At 37.1% G+C, this 19844-nt stretch overlaps 3 protein-coding genes across 6 annotated transcripts; all 3 read right to left on the bottom strand.

The window, feature by feature from the left end:
* Positions 1-1357: 1357 nt before the first annotated feature.
* Positions 1358-3375, bottom strand: LOC122282610 (protein PXR1). Its single transcript, XM_043094548.1, has 2 exons — positions 3332-3375; positions 1358-2241 (listed from the first exon to the last, which is right to left on the bottom strand). Exon 2 carries the CDS (start codon positions 2184-2186, stop codon positions 1797-1799), a length of 390 nt encoding a protein of 129 aa, XP_042950482.1. The 5' UTR covers positions 2187-2241; positions 3332-3375; the 3' UTR covers positions 1358-1796.
* Positions 3376-4968: 1593 nt separating this feature from the next.
* LOC122282606 (protein QUIRKY) lies at positions 4969-8524 on the bottom strand. The gene has a single exon (XM_043094545.1). It carries the CDS (start codon positions 8226-8228, stop codon positions 5139-5141), a length of 3090 nt encoding a protein of 1029 aa, XP_042950479.1. The 5' UTR covers positions 8229-8524; the 3' UTR covers positions 4969-5138.
* A 3573-nt stretch (positions 8525-12097) lies between these two features.
* On the bottom strand, positions 12098-17305 carry LOC122282865 (17.6 kDa class II heat shock protein-like). 4 transcript variants are annotated; one of them, XM_043094924.1, is made up of 3 exons: positions 17075-17305; positions 16362-16574; positions 15888-16307 (listed from the first exon to the last, which is right to left on the bottom strand). In XM_043094924.1, the coding sequence occupies exons 1-3, from the start codon at positions 17160-17162 to the stop codon at positions 16042-16044; spliced, it is 567 nt and encodes a 188-aa protein (XP_042950858.1). In that variant the 5' UTR covers positions 17163-17305; the 3' UTR covers positions 15888-16041. The 4 variants fall into 4 exon arrangements, with proteins under 4 accessions (XP_042950860.1, XP_042950859.1, XP_042950858.1 ...); XM_043094926.1 differs by lacking the exons at positions 15888-16307; positions 16362-16574 and adding an exon at positions 12098-12683 and having other exon boundaries at positions 17075-17292; XM_043094925.1 differs by lacking the exons at positions 15888-16307; positions 16362-16574; positions 17075-17305 and adding exons at positions 12098-12683; positions 13321-13533.
* Between the last annotated feature and the right edge of the window lie 2539 nt (positions 17306-19844).

The following is a 19844-nucleotide window of genomic DNA, read 5'->3' on the forward strand; positions in this document are numbered from 1 at the left end:
GCTCGCACGAATAACCTATAAATTGCAAAATTAAGGTTTCCACCATATAACCCTATATACATGTTTATTATGAAAAATATGTTTGTTTTTAGGTAATTTTGCCCCCAGTATACTAACATTCTTCAAGATAATAAAATCCTCTACAACTCCGTAGACGTAGACATGATATTGAACTACGTAAATCTTTGTATCCTATAATTGATTTCTTGTTTTTCTTTTTTACTACCTTAATTTTTTGCATCGTTGTTTGTAACATCGTTCACATTATTTCCTCTATATTTGATTTATTACTATTAGTAGTTCAAGAATGCTACATTCAAATAACTCTAAAATCAAATTATAAAGATAATAAAAAACTAAAAAATAATTGATAACTAACAAATAATCAATAACTTTCCCTTTTAATTTGATAATTAATTTTGAAGTGAAAATTTGATTTGTGATCAACGGTTTGGATCTAGAATAAAGTACCCTAGCTAATAGTTATAAAGATCTATATATTTTTATGAGTTATTAAATGATATTTTCAACCTCTAACTATTAAGCATTTAATTATACTCTCTAGTTTTTATACAAAAAGTAATTATTTTACAAAAAGTAATTTTTTTTTTTACTTTTTTAGGGTGGGTTTAATTTTTTTCGAAGAAACTATACAAGACTTGTCTATTTGATATTTGTACAAATTATTACTCAATATTAATTAACGTACATTAATTAACAAGCTGCTGGTTGTACATTTTAACTTTTAGTTGGTTTGATGAAGCAAGTTGAGAATTGACATCATGTGAAATATAAATAACGATTAAGAGTGCATGTTAACTTTTATTATTTTCAAGATCCCAATGAAATAGCAAGATTCCGATGGATCGCACACTTGGACACAACCGAAAGAACCACATCGATCCCTGTCGCGATCGCAGGCCAGAAAGGCTAGCTCATAATATATATATATATATATGCATTATTGCAAAATGGACCGTACATTAATTGTGAAAGCCAGCCATTTTTGGGGAAACATGCATGAGGGATGAGATGCGTTGGCTTGTCTCCAAGTGAAGTAACGTAAGGGATCGGAATAGAAAAAAAGTAGACATTAATTAGCTAGTGGTATACCAATGAATTAGTAGGTTGTGATTGGCACGCAACGTGGTGTATGCGCGTTTCTGACATTGATTTGCACAACCGACAACCTTGTATATATTAACTTTTGCGCTCACCTGATCTGCATGGGATCCCATGCATACATGCATGCAAAAGCCCCCGCCCAGTGGTGGAGTACAACAACATACCATGTCGTCTCTTAGGGCTCCATGCAGCCATAGTACTGCATATATATATATAAAAGGGATGATCACAATTACAACCCAACGTACGCATAGAATCTGTATTGATATTAGTAACTACGATCGATAATATTATGTGAGAATAAAGCTTGGTCCGTGATCAATGCAAGTATGTTTCTGCTACATGCATGCATGCATTGCTTCTGGACCAGGCTTTATTCCCAACATTACTTATCCAATCATCGGCCAAATATCCATCCATATATATACATATATTGTTGTGCCAATTCGATATCAGTACAGGTTTATTTATATATTCTTAATTTGTTTCACGATTTTTTTGATATTTTGAGTGATTCTTTGACCTAATATAATATTTTTACAGATTGGTTTCTTGTGCTGCAGAAGATCATGATCTTACTCATGTTATTTTATGTAAAGATCACTGATTCATGTCCCTAAATCTCAGGATTTTTTGCACTCCAATAACTGATCTAGCTAGTAAGAGTAGCTTCAAGACGTGGTGGTGGTGGTGGGGCAAGCTTCTCCTCCACTTGCATTTGGGGCCGGGGCGCCTTGTTCGGCTTCTTTAAGCAGTTTCAAGATTTCTTCTTTCTTTGCCACCAGTGCCTGCATCTTGGAATCGATCTTTTCAAGCTTCAGCCTCAGTTTTGATGGATCATTCTTATCTTCAGGATTCTTTTTCTTCTTCTCCTTTCCTTCACCCTTATCTTCCTTGCATTTACCATCCTTATCTTTCTTTTTTTTGTCCTTTGGTTTCTCCTGATCTCCCTTCTCTTGATGATCTCCATCCTCGTGTTTCTCTTTCTTTTCTTTCTTGTTCACCTTCTCAACTTCCTCTTTTTCATCATGTTTTTGATCAGAAGCTGTGGTTTCTCCCATACTTGAACTAAAGATGCAACAGATCTTCGATATTAATTGATCAGGTTCCTGGCCCCTGAGAACATAAAATTGGTGGAATTTAGAAGCAAGGATCGAGTATGAAGTAAAACTGCTAATGCATACTGAAAAGCATGGTAATGAGTAATTTCTTGCCTAAACAGTACTACATCAGTAGCAGATGATCAGCTCAAACATGTATATATATATATATATATATAATTCTAGATAGAAATCAAGCTTGTCCAAATCCTAATTGATCTTTCAACATCGATCCATGCATGCAATGAAATTGAAACCAAAGTGACCAGATTTCCTAGAACTTTATAAAAATAAATTTTACTCTTCATCTTTAATTTTTTTCATCTCTTGTTATATTAATTGATGAGATGTGATAGTTTTAGATGAAAGATAAAAGTTAAATAAAATATTGTTATTATAATTGTTTTAAGATTTGAAATTGTTAAATTATTTATTATATTTTGTGAGAATTTAAGAAATTTATAATAATGAGATTAGATGAGATGAGATGAGACAAAATAAGACAAGATGACTTCCCAATCAAAACAAGTAGGCAGTTTACTTGACACTTAATTAAAATGTAACATATGAATCATGGTACGAATGAAAATGATAAAAATTAAGATAAAGATCTTTATTTTAATTTTTATCATTTTCTAGAGAATCATTACTCTTTTATAAATCTCGATACTTCATTTTATGTTGAAGTGTCACAATCTTACCAAGTGAGTAATCAGCTACTTTTTGTAAAATTATTATTAAAAATGAAATAAATCAAAAAATATTTATTAATGAAAACAAAACAAGAGGGGTTGGCACTGTCACTGTGGATTAATGCCCCTTGAGATCATGGTGGTTGACTACCCCAAGGATGGCCGGTGTCCGGTCGCGTGCCCGTACACACACATATATATATAATTTTTAAATATTAACACAATGAGAATCATATATATATATATATATAAACAATTAAAAACACCATATATACTGCATTGGCAATAAAAAATGACTGGGAAAATGGTCCAAGAAGCAAAGGAAGCTCATTATATATATACTAGCTAGCTAGGAAAGAGAGATGAAGAGGACAAAACAGAAGATCAGAAGAAGAAGAGGAATTATGACATTACCAAGAATCCTATCCTTGCGTTGTTCGTACGTTTACCCGGCCAAACTATATAATTAAGAGGGAAACCCTCAGTATTTATTCTCTCAAACAGAAGCTGTATTTTTATTGTAAATAACACGTGTGTGAACAATATGTCTCAAAATCCCGACAAATATGATTGCCCACACACACACACACACATTTATGGGTAATCAAATTTGACAATGATTCTGAAAATCAGCTTCAACTTTCCTCGCCATGCCACAAACTGCTTGTGAGGACTACAATTTCTCTCACTTTTTTTCTTTGTATATATAAAAATAATTAAGGATTTCTTCATCAAATGTTGTGCTATATTCTCTCCCTGTCTCTGTTTTCTTAGCTTCCCTTGGCAGCAACTCCTATAAGAGATATAGATATATATATTAAATGTTCAATAAATATTATAAGACTCACTTCACGTAGCTATCTCGCGTTTAATTAGGATTTTAAATTCAGATAAGAACGTAAAAGGAAATATTTAAATCTTGCAACTATTTTTCGAATGTTCTTCATTCCATTAAAGTTACCATTTTCAATTGGGCGGTACTCGACTTTCTGTAGGGCCCAACCTTTCACATACATTTAACATTCTCAAACATGTATTCTGTATCCCACCCATAATGCAGGGAAGAAGAGACAAAAGGAGTTATTTTTTCCAATTTCCTAAGCATCTAAATATCATAATTAAGCATCATTCTGTTATTCTCATTTTTCTCAACAACCAATTAACAAAAGTTACTACAGATCTTAACATAACGCCGCGAATCACGCTTGCAAAAACACCGAAACAAGAAATCAGCATTATTGTTTAATGGTTCAAAGACGACAACTCACGACATTGCATTAAAAGGTGTGAAAAAAAACAGTAAACAAGGGCAAATTCCTAACAAGAAGAAGATAACAAGGGGACGAAGAAACGAGAGAGAATGTACTAATTCCTTCAAGATGTGAAGGAGAAAGATACACATAGATAGGGTTTAATTATGTGGCTGCTTCTCATTGGACTGTGAACTGGAGATGGAATTGAGACAATTTCGGTACAGTCTGAAGATCTCATAGCTTATATATATATATATAAGTAAATTAAACTCAAGTCAAAATGGTCAGAAAAGTGATACCTAAAGGCTGACAACCATCCAACATGACCCTGAAATACGTTGAAGAAAGTTGATCTTTTAGAGACTTTTTGATCCATGAATTATAAAGAACTATCTCCTCCACATGCATGATCAGAGAGTTTAGATGCACTAGCCCATGAAAAAACCTCGCTTTTTTTACATGGTAAGAAAGCACAAAAATGTCACTTTTACAGCATGCATGCGGCAGATCAGTTCAATAGGGCATGCAAAGCAGTGATTCTCGGCAAACCTCACTGCCTTTGAGATGAACGGACCAATTTCATACACAAACAGTCGAAGAAAAAGCAATTCTATGTTTATACTTTTCACGACACCATTACAGCAAACATGTCACTGCCCTTCAACTCTAGCACTCATTTTTTCTTCCCTCTCAACTGTTTTTTTTTTGGATCCTCACTCCTTCCTATTATTTCAATTTCTTAATAGTTAGTCCATCAATTCAAATACAATAATTATTATTTAAAAAAAAAAAAGAACATCATGACAACTTGCCACTTTCCTTTCTATGATCTCCCTCTCTTTTCAATCCTCTCAATGTCTATATATTTATATATTGAGGACAACTTTTTCAACACGGACAGTTGTTTTGATTGTCTTTTTCAATGGTACCTTAAAAAGAATGCTGAAATTTATTTTAATCTCTCTACTCTACATTAATCGGTCAGACAAGCTAGGAAGCCGTCTGAAGAAGTTTAAACTAGCAGGTGGCATGGGGTCCCTGAACATGGGGTGGCGCAGGTAGTAGAATCCTAAGGCCACGGCTACCATTTTTGGTGGCACTGTATACAGCAGCACCGTGATCACCAGGCATACTGCTATGAACAATTTCGTGGCCCTTGGGTCCCTCCAGCTCACCAAGGCTTGCACCCTTTCGCCTTGGGCTGCAAAATCGCCCAACACTGTCTGCACCCTTGCAGCCAACATTCTTAGCCTGTCGTACCTTGCTCGAATTATGTCGGGTGGTTTCGAGCTTGGTATTGTGTCGAATTCCTCGTCCAGTTCATCAGGGTCAACTGTTTCTGCTTGCGATAGTCGGGTATCCATCCCCGCCGGTATCTTGGGCTTAAATCGATAGTACCATACTCCGATTAAGAACACGTATAGAAATCCGGTCGGAACAATTAAATCCGGATACCAAACAAGCACCAAATATAAGACATGAACAAGTACTGTTGTAATCGGGTTCCTCCACCTTCGGATGCCATCCAACCATTTCGCCAACCCCACCGCCCATCCAAGAACCGCTGCGATCCGAAACCAATTAGCCTTGCTCTTCCTCATGCTCCATGTGTGTGAATCCGCATCCAACATGTACCGGACCACCTCTTGCCCCAACGGTGGCTCCGACCGTTGAAGCCACGCCGCCACCATCTTCGTCGCAGCCCCACGTAACGCTTCCTGTTGAGTCACCCCAAGTGGCCGGAGATAGTGCATTCTCGGAAGCAATGGCTGGCCGTACGCCGCGCAAGTTTCCGGCAACAATGACGGGCATGCGAAGCGAACCGCCAACTCGATCTCGCCCATTTTCTTCAACCCGGTTCTCATCAGAACTAGTAATGGGTACGAGTTTGTGTACACCTTGTTACTCTCCAATGTAGATACCCGTATACGTACTTTGCCAATACGACAGTCCACCTTCTCCTCCCCCACGTCAGCAAACATACGCCAATTGTCAAAAACCCCTATGGTCAAAACCGTGCAAGGATCATAGACTTGCCACGTGTACTGCTCGTTCCAGCGTGGATCAAAGCTGTCAGTCATTGTGCGCGTCCGGACCCACTTCTTTCCATACTTGGCAACACAATAAGCATCCGTAGACCCCTTGCCGGAACCCTTGGCTTTCATCGGGAGCAAGCCGCGAGCTCCGAGGATTCCAAGCTCCAAAATCCCAATTGCCGGCTTCCAGAGCTGCTTCGCCGTAGGCCGAAAGTCGCTGCACACGTGAGCTGCCTCGTCGAGTACGTGATACCCACCCTCCAAGCAAAGACGCAGATGGATTCTCCCGCAGTAGGGCCCAGCACTGGAGGGTGGACCACCTCCTCCACCCTCCAGTGGGAACCATTTGGAAGCCACGTAGCGCTCATCCAGCCGTTGCTCGATCGAGCTCACGGGAACTTCGACGAGGCCGAGGAGTTGGGCATCCTTGGCCGTACGATCTTCGACGACAAGGAACAGCGAGTACTCCTCGAGTGGCTCGGCGGCCACGAATATAAGGTCCTCGTTCCAGTGGAACGACGCACTGTGATTGCTCATGTACCCTCGCCTGGTTCGTACCATTTGAAATCCCAGGTGCGCTTTCACTCGAATTTCTGGCGCTGTCAATGGCGGCAGATTAGAAGCAACGTGAAGGTCCTGCACTTCGATCACCGTGACTCTCAGATACCAAAGCTTAGGCGACTGATATACCTTCGAGCGCGTGTGCGCTATATACGCTGCGTCGGAGCTCCATGCCTCAGGAAATGCGTCGTCAGCTTGAGTACCGATCCAGACGGAGAGCTGAATATCGCCGGAGACCCTGCCAGGTTGCTGATCTACTGAAGCCCCTTCGAGGTGATACCACTGGGGAGCTAATGGGCTATCCGGCGGATCGCGTACGGGTACGTCCGACAGGTCGAGTAAGATGCCTCCGAGGAAATGCTCCGACGGTGAGTCCCAAACCGATATCTCCAAGGTTGTGCCCGCTGAGTCTGGCCGGCTGTGCCCGAGCGCGAAGACCTGGTGCCACTCGGGAGAGTGAGTCGGTTCTCCTGGCCGGTGTCTCGCCGGCTTCGATTTCGTAAGGTGACTTGACGTCTTGATCCTCACGTAGGGATTCTCGTTCGGTGATAGGTCACGCGCCTTCACGATCCGTACGAACAGGTATTGCATCGGTTCGACCAGATCGTAGGGATGGACCCTCTCAACCGGGTCTTTGGCTGACCTTCCAACAATCACTCTCGGAGAGTAATCTCCGTTTGGCATCTTCCTCATAATCCTGACCCTCTCCCCAACCCGCCCGGCCTGCATCTTGCTCACCTCATGTGTTTGATGTGCGTCCATCTGATGAGCCGTCGTCGTACCCGTTATGACCTCCTGCGGCTCAGAATGAAAATGAACCACGGGCGGAGGCGGTGACTCCTCGATGACGACAACCGGCGGAGAGTTTGAGCCCTCGTGACAGACATCCACCGGCGCAGTAACCTCGAAGACCCTACCTTCTTCTACCACCACAACCGCTGGCTGCTTCGGCTTCTCCTGAATCTGTTGTGTATCTTCCGGGGGTGGTGGCGGGTTTTCCTCGACCAACCCATCGTAGTAGTAAATTCTCAAGCCAATCTCTCCCCTAATCCAACTGAATACGCTCTTCTTCTCCAAAGTATAGTAAACCAACGCCTCATTGCCTCGCCTCGCGAACTGGCTCCCGTACAACTTCACCCTCCCAAGGAAGTGATTTTTCCGGCCGCTGCCACTGTTGCCGCCGAACTTCTTATCATTGAAGACCTCAATCTCGAGCTCCTCGGAGTCCATGTGATCGGGGTCGGAGACGATGAACTCCAGGGACTCGTTCCACTGGGGGTTCAAGTCACGGAACTTGGTGGAGGTCCGCTTCTTTTGGCCGTCAAAGTCAGCGACAACATAAGGACTGGAGCTGCCCTGGCCATCCTTGGGAAGGAGGTCACGAGCGTCGACGACGTCCACGATGAGCTTCCGGACCGTTGCGGGATGCTGGGTCGGTGGGTGAGTAGACGTCGGGTTCATTGTCTCATCTTTGATGGGGTCTGTCCGTAGTCAGTAAAAACGGTGGGAGACCGTTGATAGCGGAGGAGATTGACAGAAAGACAGAGAAAGTAAAAGAGAGAGAGAGAGAGAGAGAGAGAGGGGAAGAGGTTTTGATTTGTGGTTTAGGCGGTATAGGATATTAAGGAGTATTTTATTCAGTGGAAGTACTATTTCTCGGTTATGAATTTTGATTTTTGATTTTTCTTTTGTTTCTGTGAGCAGTAGGAGATGGGGTTTTTGCAGCAGTGGGGGCGAAGGTGGTGGTGGGGGGAAAGAGTGGGAGATTCCATTCTCTCTCGACAAGGTTTTTCTTTCAAGCTTTTCGGCTTCCTTCCCGCCCTTTTTCGGGTTCGTTATCCACCTCATCATCCTTTTGTCCTTTTTTTAATATTTGTATTTTTATTTTATTTTCCAAATTAATTATTATTTTTTATTCTTGCTCACTGCTATGATATCTACTGACGAAGAATGGAATCATAATCTCTATTGCTTTTTTGTTTTTGTTTTTTAATGATATTGCTGCTTTTTGTTCCCTTTTTTGAGGGGTGGATAGGATACTGGAGGAGCGGGATAACTATTTCAATATTTAATAATTATGTAAGTAATCCATATTAATAATATATATATTCCTATTTTCATTTCCTGAACCGTTTAAGAGTATTATTACCGGAATAGTCATGTCTAAAAATAAAGTATTATTTTATTATTATATAAAATATATGAATATTCAAATTAAATTTATTTCATATTATTTTATTATTATATAATAAAAAATAACTATTCTAATATAAAGACTTATGTAAATAAAATAGTTAAAATTTAAATTCATCTTATATTCATCAAAAGTATCATTTACGTATGCATAATACAATAACAATACTCTAATGCAATAATAACTTTCTAGCTCTTAAGGTTTCATATTGGAAATAGTATAGGCCAATATGAATAAAAAATTACCAGGTATATCATATAATAAATAATTTTAATTGTATACTATCTAATGATAAGAGGATAGTACCATTTGTCTGTATTCTAAAAAAATCTAATAATTCAAATTATTTTTATATTTTTATTATTTGAAAAAGGTGGCATATAGGATAAAGATACAATTAACAGTTTAAATATGATTTGAATGCTTTGAGGTGACTCCTATTATCTTTTTTTTTTTTGTGTCTGAACAAACTATCCTCAATCCATGATATGAATTTATGTACCTGTATTTAAAAAATAATAAGAATAAAAATAAAAATAAAAATAAAAATAAAAATAAAAGAAAAGAAAACCGCATTTATAGCCATGTAGGCCACAGCTCAGATGCCTCTTACAAGAAGGCACATGATTCCACGTCCCAACTTTGGGCCCTCCTTTCTGTCAAAAGCAACCAGATTTTGAATAAAGTTGGAAGACAAAGCATCATCACCTTTATTTTCCTTGTTGGGTTCTCTTATTCTTCTACATCCCTTGTCAACAATCACAAAGATCAGGTTCTTTCCTTTTCTCAAAATCAAATACAACTCTGTCTAGGAAGTTGCTAGTCTTACCAATTTACGTATTTAGTCGAAGAAAAACCCGTCTAAATGCACAACTGCATATGTTAATTTAGTTTCAATCTTTGCCTTCGTATTTTTGTCTGTACATTCAAGCTGAAGAAATAACTACTGAAGAAATCTAACAATTTTCCCTTGAGAATCTAAATTGGAGCTGACTTCCATCTAACAAGAGATGGGACATACTAATCACATTCGCCATTCTCCCAGCACCTTGCTCAAGAGTATAAAATTTCCTCCTATGTTACTGAACTCTTTGTTTTTTCCCTCCCTGTTATACTACTGCTAAAAACTATCAGTGTAGGACATTGGTCACAACTTTTGGCACGCATGCCAAAGAAGCTTCTCTCACTGCGTCATGTCTAGGTTGTATTGTGCCCTTTTTGAATTGGTGGACTGCTTAGTCTGCTTTTAGAATCCGATCCTACAAGTTAAAGTAAAATTTGAGTTGATGCTGCTCTGTTTTTGGCATATTCTTGTGGATGGGATCAATGAATGCGAGGCTTGTAAACCTCCAAGAATATTAGCTCAAAGAGAAAGGACTATCAAAAGATAATCCCTTTTCTTATCACTTTCTTAATTTTGAACCAACGGAATTCTACGTTTTCTGAAATTAATGCAGGCTTTATCTCAAACTACAGGATTTCAATGACTTTTCTCTTTCTTTTTCTTTCAAAAGATTGTTATGTTAGGAAAAAAAAAATGTTAGAAGCTTGCTCTTGGATTATGCCTCTGTCACTTGGGTTAGAGAAGAGCACGTTAATAGAGGAAAGAGTCCAGAAAAAACTGAGTAGAACTGACTAACTATGCATTCAAAATCTTAAATTTTGCTACACTTAATAATACTTATCTATTGAATGATGGATCCATCTAGATTTCCCTTTATTACCATATAAAGTGACCATCCCACTCGTTCCTTTGTCCACAGCATATGTCCTGAGATATTTTATATCTCAAATCTTATTATATGTATACAATCGCTTATAGTCTAGGTTCCTTCCCAATCATTCTCATCTTAATCAATTAGGAACTTATTCTTCTTCTTTGTCCATATAACATTTTATAACAATGTCAAAAGGTCGAGTCAAGTTTTGTTTGTGATAACACCTAGTTTGAGATTGTATCAATCATTTAGGATGCTCCCCCATTTTAGATCATCAAGGGTACATTCAACATACCGAATATTATGTTTGGTCAATACTGATATGGTATCAACTCCAAAATTAACTTGGTAAGCTAACAGTAAACGGAGATTGCTACTTTCAAACAGGGAGAGTTCCTTCTAACATTAAAATTGATCTAGATATGATGTCCAAAATATGATGGGTTCGGGGCAGTAAGTAGTCAGCAAAGCCCTCTCGGTATAAATTCTTATTGATTGATAACTAGATGTTTTCTTTTAAGCTGTTAAGAGTTTTAGGCTAATCGTTTACCTACTCTATGTTAACCAGTAATTGGTGTTAAAATATCAGGATCTCAATGGTAGGGTAATACTTTTGACATTCAGACAAGCATGCACGTTCTTTATCTGATCTGTCCGCTATGTGCTATTTCTTGTGCATGATACGTGCCTGGTATGTTGTTAAAGATTCCAATCTAATTCCATTCCTAAACCGTGCTGGAAATTCATTGGTAATTCTTTCTTTTTTTAATAAAAACATGTAACACTTAAATTTAATAGCATCGAAAAGTAGGGAAAAGAGGAGGAAACCCTATCAAAAAAACAAGAAAAAGAAATTGTATGAGCTACTTCCAAATGTACTAACTGCTTCCTGTAATTTGAATAGTTTAAGACCTCAATTCGTTTAGCAAGAGGCTCTTAATTTAAAATCAAAGGTTGTATTCTATGCACTTTCCCTAAGACGTTTGAAAATTTGCTAGAATGAATTGGACAACTATAATTTGTTTTGGGTCTTCTTTTCCCAATTCAGGGGAGCATACTCTCTGCAGCATCCTAAGAAGTGTTAAAACGTCTGAAAATCTGAAAATTATATTATGTTTGAACTCTTACTTTTACCCTTTTAACTCCCTCCACAATCATGAAATGCCTGCACTGGCTCTTCATGAGTGACATGCCTCTTAGTAGTGATGACATGGGCTGCTGAGATCTATGGCTCTTTTATATCTGATGGGAAAACTCAAGCAGTCCCATGTGTTCTACGACTCTCCCATAGCAACAGATGATCGAAATCAGTAAGTGCTTTGAGGCCATTTTGTGTTCTCTCTTATAATCCCTCCTATACACATTTATTGCTAAAATTGAATTCTAAGAGCTTACCAGATTAGTCAATGAAGAGAAAGAAAAGGACAATATGAATGGTTAGCATTTATTTGGATTTTAACCATGCATTTTTATTCTGTACTTAGAAAGAAATATAGATGCTTTTAGGTATAATTTTAGATGAAGGCAGATACTATATAGAAACAGTGCCGGCTCCAGAGTATGCTCAGTTTCTTTTACGTGTTACCAGTACCCCTAGTGAAAATGCCAAGATGGCTGTCAGAACAATTCCCTTATTTCTATTTACCATCTCCACAACATTTTCCGAAATTTTTAAAGATTTATTCTTCAAATCCATTGTGATCTCTTCAAAGAACCCTACTTTGGCATTTCCCTTGCTCTTCTTCTCGTCTTCTCTTTGGGAGCCACTGGCATTTCCTTCTACATTCTCATCTGTTCTCTTTTCTTCAACCACTTGCTTTGGGACAGTGACATACAGAATCTTACCCCTGAATTCTCCACTGATCTTATCCATGTCCGTATTTTTTGGCACTGTAAAGGTATTCTCAAAATAAACAATTTTGTCTTCACGTTCTTTCCTTTCTCCACTGATCATCAAGTTGCCAGAGCTATTAATTTGAATCTTAACTTCATCACCCTTGAAACCTAAAAGACCACACAAAAGAAAAACTAATTACATTATTTGTGATTTCAGCCATAACACAGTACTATTTCCATCGGTTGGAATACAATATTTTGTCACTTTTCTTTAGATCTTACTTGATAAAACTTTCGTGCTTCATATACCTTTTTCAATGCCTAGAAAAAGTTATTCCCACCTTTCCATGAAGAAAAATCACTCACCAATTTCTCCTTGAGGAAAATGGTAAACTTTTCACCAATAAATAAAAATAAACAAAATTTTGCAATAAACAACTCTGCAGCTTTTGGTGAGCATATTATCTGCATAATGCTGGATACAATCCTAGGGTGTGCAAGCCCCACGTACTTTCTTTGAAAAAAGTGGAGTCCATCATTAAAAAAATAATTTTTTCATGTAATTACCAGATTTAACCACTTTTTTCAAAGAGAGTGTGCGAGGCTTACATATTCTAAGACCACAATTATCATTTCTCAAACTTATCAATCTATTTTTCTTCACAGAAGGTTTTAACAGTATAATGGCAGGAAGAAATTAATACATCATATCTCATGTAATGGAAAGTGAAGATCTGCCCCCTAAATATTCACATGAAGTTATCTGGAAAAGAAATATGGTGACAGAGTTTTGCAGATTCACTACCAGGTAGATCAACAAGGAGATAATGGGTGCTTGGGTGCTCCCTCCAACCTGAAGAAGGTACAAATTCTTCAACTACTGGGTTTTCCATAGATGAAACACACGATCAAGCTGAACTTAAAGATGATGAATGTTGATCATGAGGTGTTGCTTTGTAATGTAATTAGATGCAGTCTTATTTATTTAAAAATGATGAGCTAATCAAGTTTGCTTTTTCAACAAGGATTGAAACTTGAAATACAAATGCTTTCCTTGTGGTATTATGCTTCCTTATTCCAAGCTTTACCTTTTGGGAAAATTAAGTTTTGAGTGGTCACCAATGCAGTTTAATTGTAACCGGCGGAAAACAGGAAAGTTACTCTATTCTTTGCTTTCCTTGTGCCCAAACTCCAAACCACGTATTTCGGCCAACCTAGTTTATTGCCTTGATATGCTCTTGCATGAATATGAAATTCATACATGCACTCATGGGGCATAACCATTTAAAAAATGTTAAAAAATATACATATCGCATATCATGGCATGTTGCTTTATGTCAGTTTTACTGCACTGGCTGTTAGCACCGGCCTGGTGCTCCACCCTGCACGCAGCAGAGCCACTGCGCCGGCCTAGTGCACCCTCTGCAAGCAGCAGAGCTTCCTGCACTGGCCTAGGGCGCAACCGTCTGTAGCAAATTAAGTGTGCGTCTTTAGCCTGCTCTGCAACGTTTGAAGAGGGGCACCCTGCATGTTTTCTGCCGGTGGCACCGCAAAGCACCATCATGCTCGCGGTAGTTCTTGGTTTTTTAGTGGCACCACGTGGTGCCAAAGCATAGGACGAGGGCTGCATCTCAGTTCCATGTTGCTCCCTCAAGCATCCTCAGGTGCACGCTTCGCTGACCCATTCGTTATTGGGCCTTAGGCCAGTAGCACCAAGCTGCTAACTGCACCTCTGGTTCAACAGGCACGGAGGTTCCTGCAGCAGCTCCAAGTGTTCTCGATCGGTGCTGCAGGTGGGGCATCATTATTACTCCATTTGTGTGCTACTCAGGCTTTCGGCCGTATTCAGTAGACACTTATGTTGACCATCCCACTCGTTTCTTTGTCCACTGCATATGTCTTGAGATATAAAATATCTCAAATCTTATTATATATATACAATCGCTTATAGTCTAGGTTCCTTCTCAATCATTCTCTTTTTAATCAATTAAGAACTTATTCTTGTTCCTTGTCCATATATTATTTTATAAGAATGTCAAAAGGTTGAGTCAATTTTTGTTTGTGATAACACCTAGTCTCAGATTGTATCAATCATTTAGGATGCTCCCCCATTTTAGATCATCAAGGGTACATTTAACATACCGAATATGATGTTTGGTCAATATTGATATGGTATCAACTCCAAAATTAACTTAGTGGGCTAACAGTTAACCGAGATTGCCACTTTCAAACAGGGAGAGTTCTTTCTACCATTAAAACTGATCTAGATATGATGTCCAAACTATGATGGGTCCAGGGTAGTAAGAAGTCAGCAATGTCCTCTTGGTATAAATTCTTATTGATTGATAACTAGATGTCTTCTTTTAAGCTGTCAAGAGTTTTAGGCCAATCGATTTACCTACTCTATGTTAACCAGTAATTGGTGTTAAAATATCAGGATCTCAATGGTAGGGTAATACTTTTGACATTCATACAAGCATGCTTGTTCGTTATCTGATCTGTCCGCTCTGTGCTATTTCTTGTGCATGATACGTGCCTGGTATGTTGTTAAATTTGTGTCAAAGATTCCAATCTAATTCCCTTCCTAAACCGTGCTGGAAATTCGTTGGTAATTCTTCTTCTATTTTTTTTTTTAATAAAAAAGGTATGTTGTTAAATTTGTGTCAAAGATTCCAATCTAATTCCCTTCCTAAACTGTGCTGGAAATTCGTTGGTAATTATTTTTTCTTTTTTAAATAAAAAATGTAACACTTAAATTTTATAACATTGAAAACTAGGGAGAAGAGGAGGAAAATCTATCAAAAACCAAGAAAAATAAATTGTATGAGCTACTTCCAAATGTAGTAACTGCTTCCTGTAATTTGAATAGATTAAGACCTCAATTCGTTTAGCAAGAGGCTCTTAATTTAAAATCAAAGGTTGTATTCTATGCACTTCCCTAAGACGTTTAAAATTTGCTAGAATGAATTGGACAATTACAATTTGTTTTGGGTCTTCTTTTCCCAATTCAGGGGAGCATACTCTGCAGTATCCTAAGAAGTGTTAAAACGTCTGAAAATCTGAAAATTATATTATGTTTTAGCTCTTACTTTTACCCTTTTAACTCCCTCCACAATCATGAAATGCCTGCACTGACTCTTCATGAGTGACATACCTCTTAGTAGTGATGACATGGGTTGCTGAGATCTATGGCTCTTTTATATCTGATGGGAAAACTCAAGCAGTCCCATGTGTTCTACGACTCTCCCATAGCAAAAGATCATCGAAATCAGTAAATGCTTTGAGGCCATTTTGTGTTCTCTCTTCTAATCCCTCCTATAAACATTTATTGCTAAAATTGGATTCTAAGAGCTTACCAGATTAGTCAATGAAGAGGAAGAAAAGGACGTTATGAATAGTTATCATTTGTTTGGATTTTTACAAAGCATTTTTATTCTGTACATAGATCGAAATGCAGATGCTTTCGGGTATAATATGAGATGAAAGGCAGATAGTATATGTAAGCAATACAGGGTCGAGAGCTAACTCAGTATCCAGTTGATTCCGACTTACGTGTTACCAATACCCCTAGTGAAAATGACAAGATGGCTGTCATAAGAATTCCCTTATTTCTTTTAAACATCTCCACAACATTTTCCAAACATGTCACAGATTTATTCTTCAAATCCTTTGTGGTCTCTTCAGAGAACCCTACATTGGCATTTCCCTTGCTTTTCTTCTCGTCTTCTCTTTGGGAGCCACTGGCATTTCCTTCTACATTCTCATCTGTTCCATTTTCTTCTACATTCTCATCTGTTCCATTCTCTTCTACATTCTCATCTGTTCTCTTTTCTTCTACATTCTCATCTGTTCTCTTTTCTTCTACCACTTGCTTTGGGACAGTGACATACAGAATCTCATCACTGAATTTTCCAGTGGTATTATCCAAGTCCGTATTTTTTGGCACTGTATAGGTTTGCTCAAAAAAAACAATTTTGTCTTCATTTACTTTCCTTTCTCCACTGATCATCAATTTGCCAGAGCCAGTAATTTGAAGCTGAACCTCATTCATCTGGAAACCTAAAAGACCACACAAAATGAGAAAAACTACTTGCATTATTCTTCATTTCATCCATAAAGCAATACTAATTCCATTCGTTGGAATACAATATTTTGTCACTTTTCAATAAAGCTTTCATGATAAAACTTTCTTGCTTCATATACCTTTTTCAATGCCTAGAAAAATATATTCCCACCTTTCCATGAAGAAAAATCACTCACCAATAAATAAATAAACAAAATTTTGCAATAAAGAGGGTGTGCAAGCCCCATGTACTTTCTTTGAAAATAGTCGAGTCAACCATTAAAAAAATAATTTTTTTCGTACCACAACTATCATTTTTCAAACTTATCAATCTATTTTATTTTTTTTTCACAGAAGGTTTTAAAAGAATAATGGCAGGAAGAAATTAATACATCATATCTCATGTAATGGAAAGTGATCAAGGTCTTCCCCATAAATAATCACATGATGTTTTATCTGGAAAAGAAATGATGAAAGAGTTTTGCAGATTCACTACCAGGTAGATCAACAAGGAGACAACGGGTGCTTGAGTCCTCCGTCCAACCTGAAGAAGGTACAAATTCTTCAACTACTGGGTTTTCCATAGATGAAACACACGATCAAGCTGAACTTTGTTAAAGATGATGAATGTTGATGAGGTGATGCTTTGTAATGTAATTAGATGCAGTTGTATTTATTTAAAAATGATGAGTTAATTAAGTTTGCTTTTTCGCCAAGGATTGAAAGTTTAAAATACAGACGCCTTGTAGTATTATACTTCCTTATTCCAAGCTTTACCTGTTGGGAAAATTAAGTTTTGGGTGATCACCTACGCAGTTTCTAACCGGTAAAAAACAGGGAAGGTACTCTATTCTTTGCTTTCCTGGTGCCCAAACTCCAAACCACCACTTTCGGCCAAGCTTGTTTATTGCCTTGATATGCTCTTGCATGAATATGAAACTCATACACGCACTCATCCCTGACTAGTGACTTTACTTGAGGCTGGATGCCTCTCAAGAGTATTATTAATTTGGAAAATGCTATGCATCCTGTTCCCAGCTCCAGCTGGGAGCCGCTGCTGAAAAAAATAATAATAAATAAACAAATAATTTTTTTTTTTTTTTTACTTAGTGATTAAGAAAGTATTTTTGAATGATGTTGTAATTTTTTTTAAATATTTAATAATTTTAAAAAAATACATATAAAAAAATATGAAAACAAAAATTCTTATTTTACACTAAAGGTGGCTCCCAGCAAGACGGGAGCTGTGAGCGGTAACCATAGCATGATCCTATTAATTTTGTATTGGTTTTCGATTTTCAAGTCTCTCCTGTTTGAGTTGAAAGGCTTAGCTGACCAGTGACAAGAAGATAATAAATTTGCTTGCTCTTTTCGGCATGAAAACTAGGCCTTAGGTAAGTCGCTTGGAAGGACCTTGAAAGATATTGTTACAAAATCTGAGCTGTAAATTATATCTTAAAACTCTACTTTTTGTTGTGTGGACTATTGGATTAACACGTGAAATATTTTAATTAAATTTAATAAACATTTTGATATCGTGTTAAACTAATACCCTCACTAACTAATATGTGCCAGTCAAGAATGTTTTCAACACTCTTGCACATTTAGATTTTATTTCCTCCACTAACTAGAAATATTTGTGCAAGTTTTATCTGTGAACTAATCTAACTTTCTTTAATATTACAATACTCAACTTCAAATAAGGAAACAATTAATCTTTGCATTACAAAATAACCGCTCGGCTTACGTTGTTACACAGAATTCTCAAAGGAAAAATTGTGCTTTAGCTATATGTGTTAGTTAATGTCTTCAACTTCTATGAAAATTGTAGTACATGCGTCACATGCATACTTACAATTCCACTCAAGAAGTTTTTGAAGGTTTTTATGATAATGATGGTTTAAGGTTATCTAACACTTAAAGAATCATTGTTTGTTTCCAACTATTGCTCATGGAGAAGACTCTTGCACCTTATAAATCAGATATCCAATCTCTAGGCTTTCTTCTTGATTATCTCAAAATTACTATCATACATACGTCTAGTTGTACACACATATAAGAAAGTTGCCCCATCAACCTAAGTTAGAATAAAAATAATTAACACACATTACATGATAAAAAATTTGCTAAGCTTTCTGATTATCTCTTGTGCTACAATGCCTAATATTAATTGTTAACTTGATTTTTGCACAAATTTCTATAGCATAAGAGATTAATTCTATATCAATCTCAACCATACTGCCATTAGGATAAAGTTAGACGGTTCTGCTTAGTAAGAGAGATGAAAATTTTGAGTTTAAGATGAAATATTAAAATATTATATTTTAATATTATTATTGTTTTGAAATTTGAAAAAGTTAAGAAAAAGTTAAATTATTTATTATATTTTATATGAGGATTTGGGAAAGTTGTAATAATGAGATGAGAATTTTGAGTTTGAAATAAAAAATTTTGTTTACCAAACCGAACCAGAAAGAAAATTATTTCAGTGACATGTAAAAAACAATTATTTCCTAAACTGAAAGAAAATCTATTTGGGCCAATCATAAGCATGAATTATAGATACTCAATTACTTGATCCTTTATTTTATCCTATCTTAAAAATTTGAAGACTAATGAGCTCCTACAATTTAATCACAATACATATGTAAAATTGCCACATTTGGCCCAAATATTTACTATTCAAGAAAAATAATAATAATTTAAGAAATTTATGACATAAAATAAAATGCCTGACAAATGGGATAGAAAAATGACCATATAATTTCATGGCTTGCATGCATCCAGCAACGCACCATAATCATTAAAAAAAATCTCTTAAAAAAACATACATGGGGCATAACCATTTAAAAAATGTTAAAAAAAATATATACATATAACATAGAGAAATGATTTGTGCAGTCGGCAAATGCAATCGGCGTGCAGTCGTTTTAAAAAAATGAATTAATATGAGATCTATATGAAAAAAAAATTATTTTTATAACTTTCTTTTATTCATTTTGTACAGCCATGAAAAAAAAAATATTTTTATATTTTTTTTATTTATTCCGTACAGCCAACTGCATGCCGACTGCGTCTATCAAAGCCCTATAACATATCATGGCACGTTGCTTTCTGTCAATTATACTACACTGGCCGCCACTGCATTGGCCTAGTGCACCGTCTGCACGCAGGAGAGCTTCCTGCACTGGCCTAGTGCGCGACTATCTGTAGCAAAGTGTGCGTCTCCTGCCTGCTCTGCAACATTTGAAGAGAGGCGCCCTGTC

The sequence above is a fragment of the Carya illinoinensis genome, chromosome 11 (assembly GCF_018687715.1).
Source record: "Carya illinoinensis cultivar Pawnee chromosome 11, C.illinoinensisPawnee_v1, whole genome shotgun sequence".
Lineage (NCBI taxonomy): Eukaryota > Viridiplantae > Streptophyta > Magnoliopsida > Fagales > Juglandaceae > Carya > Carya illinoinensis.

What these genes read in the sequence shown, in the direction of transcription:
- LOC122282610 (XM_043094548.1), bottom strand. Translation starts at nt 2,186, where the DNA reads ATGGGAGAAACCACAGCTTCTGATCAAAAACATGATGAAAAAGAGGAA.
- LOC122282606 (XM_043094545.1), bottom strand. Translation starts at nt 8,228, where the DNA reads ATGAACCCGACGTCTACTCACCCACCGACCCAGCATCCCGCAACGGTC.
- LOC122282865 (XM_043094923.1), bottom strand. Translation starts at nt 17,162, where the DNA reads ATGGAAAACCCAGTAGTTGAAGAATTTGTACCTTCTTCAGGTTGGACG. An exon ending in TCTCCTTGTTGATCTACCTG is followed by an intron (nt 16,575 to 17,074) that starts GTAGTGAATCTG and finishes GTGGTCTTTTAG; the next exon opens with GTTTCCAGATGAATGAGGTT.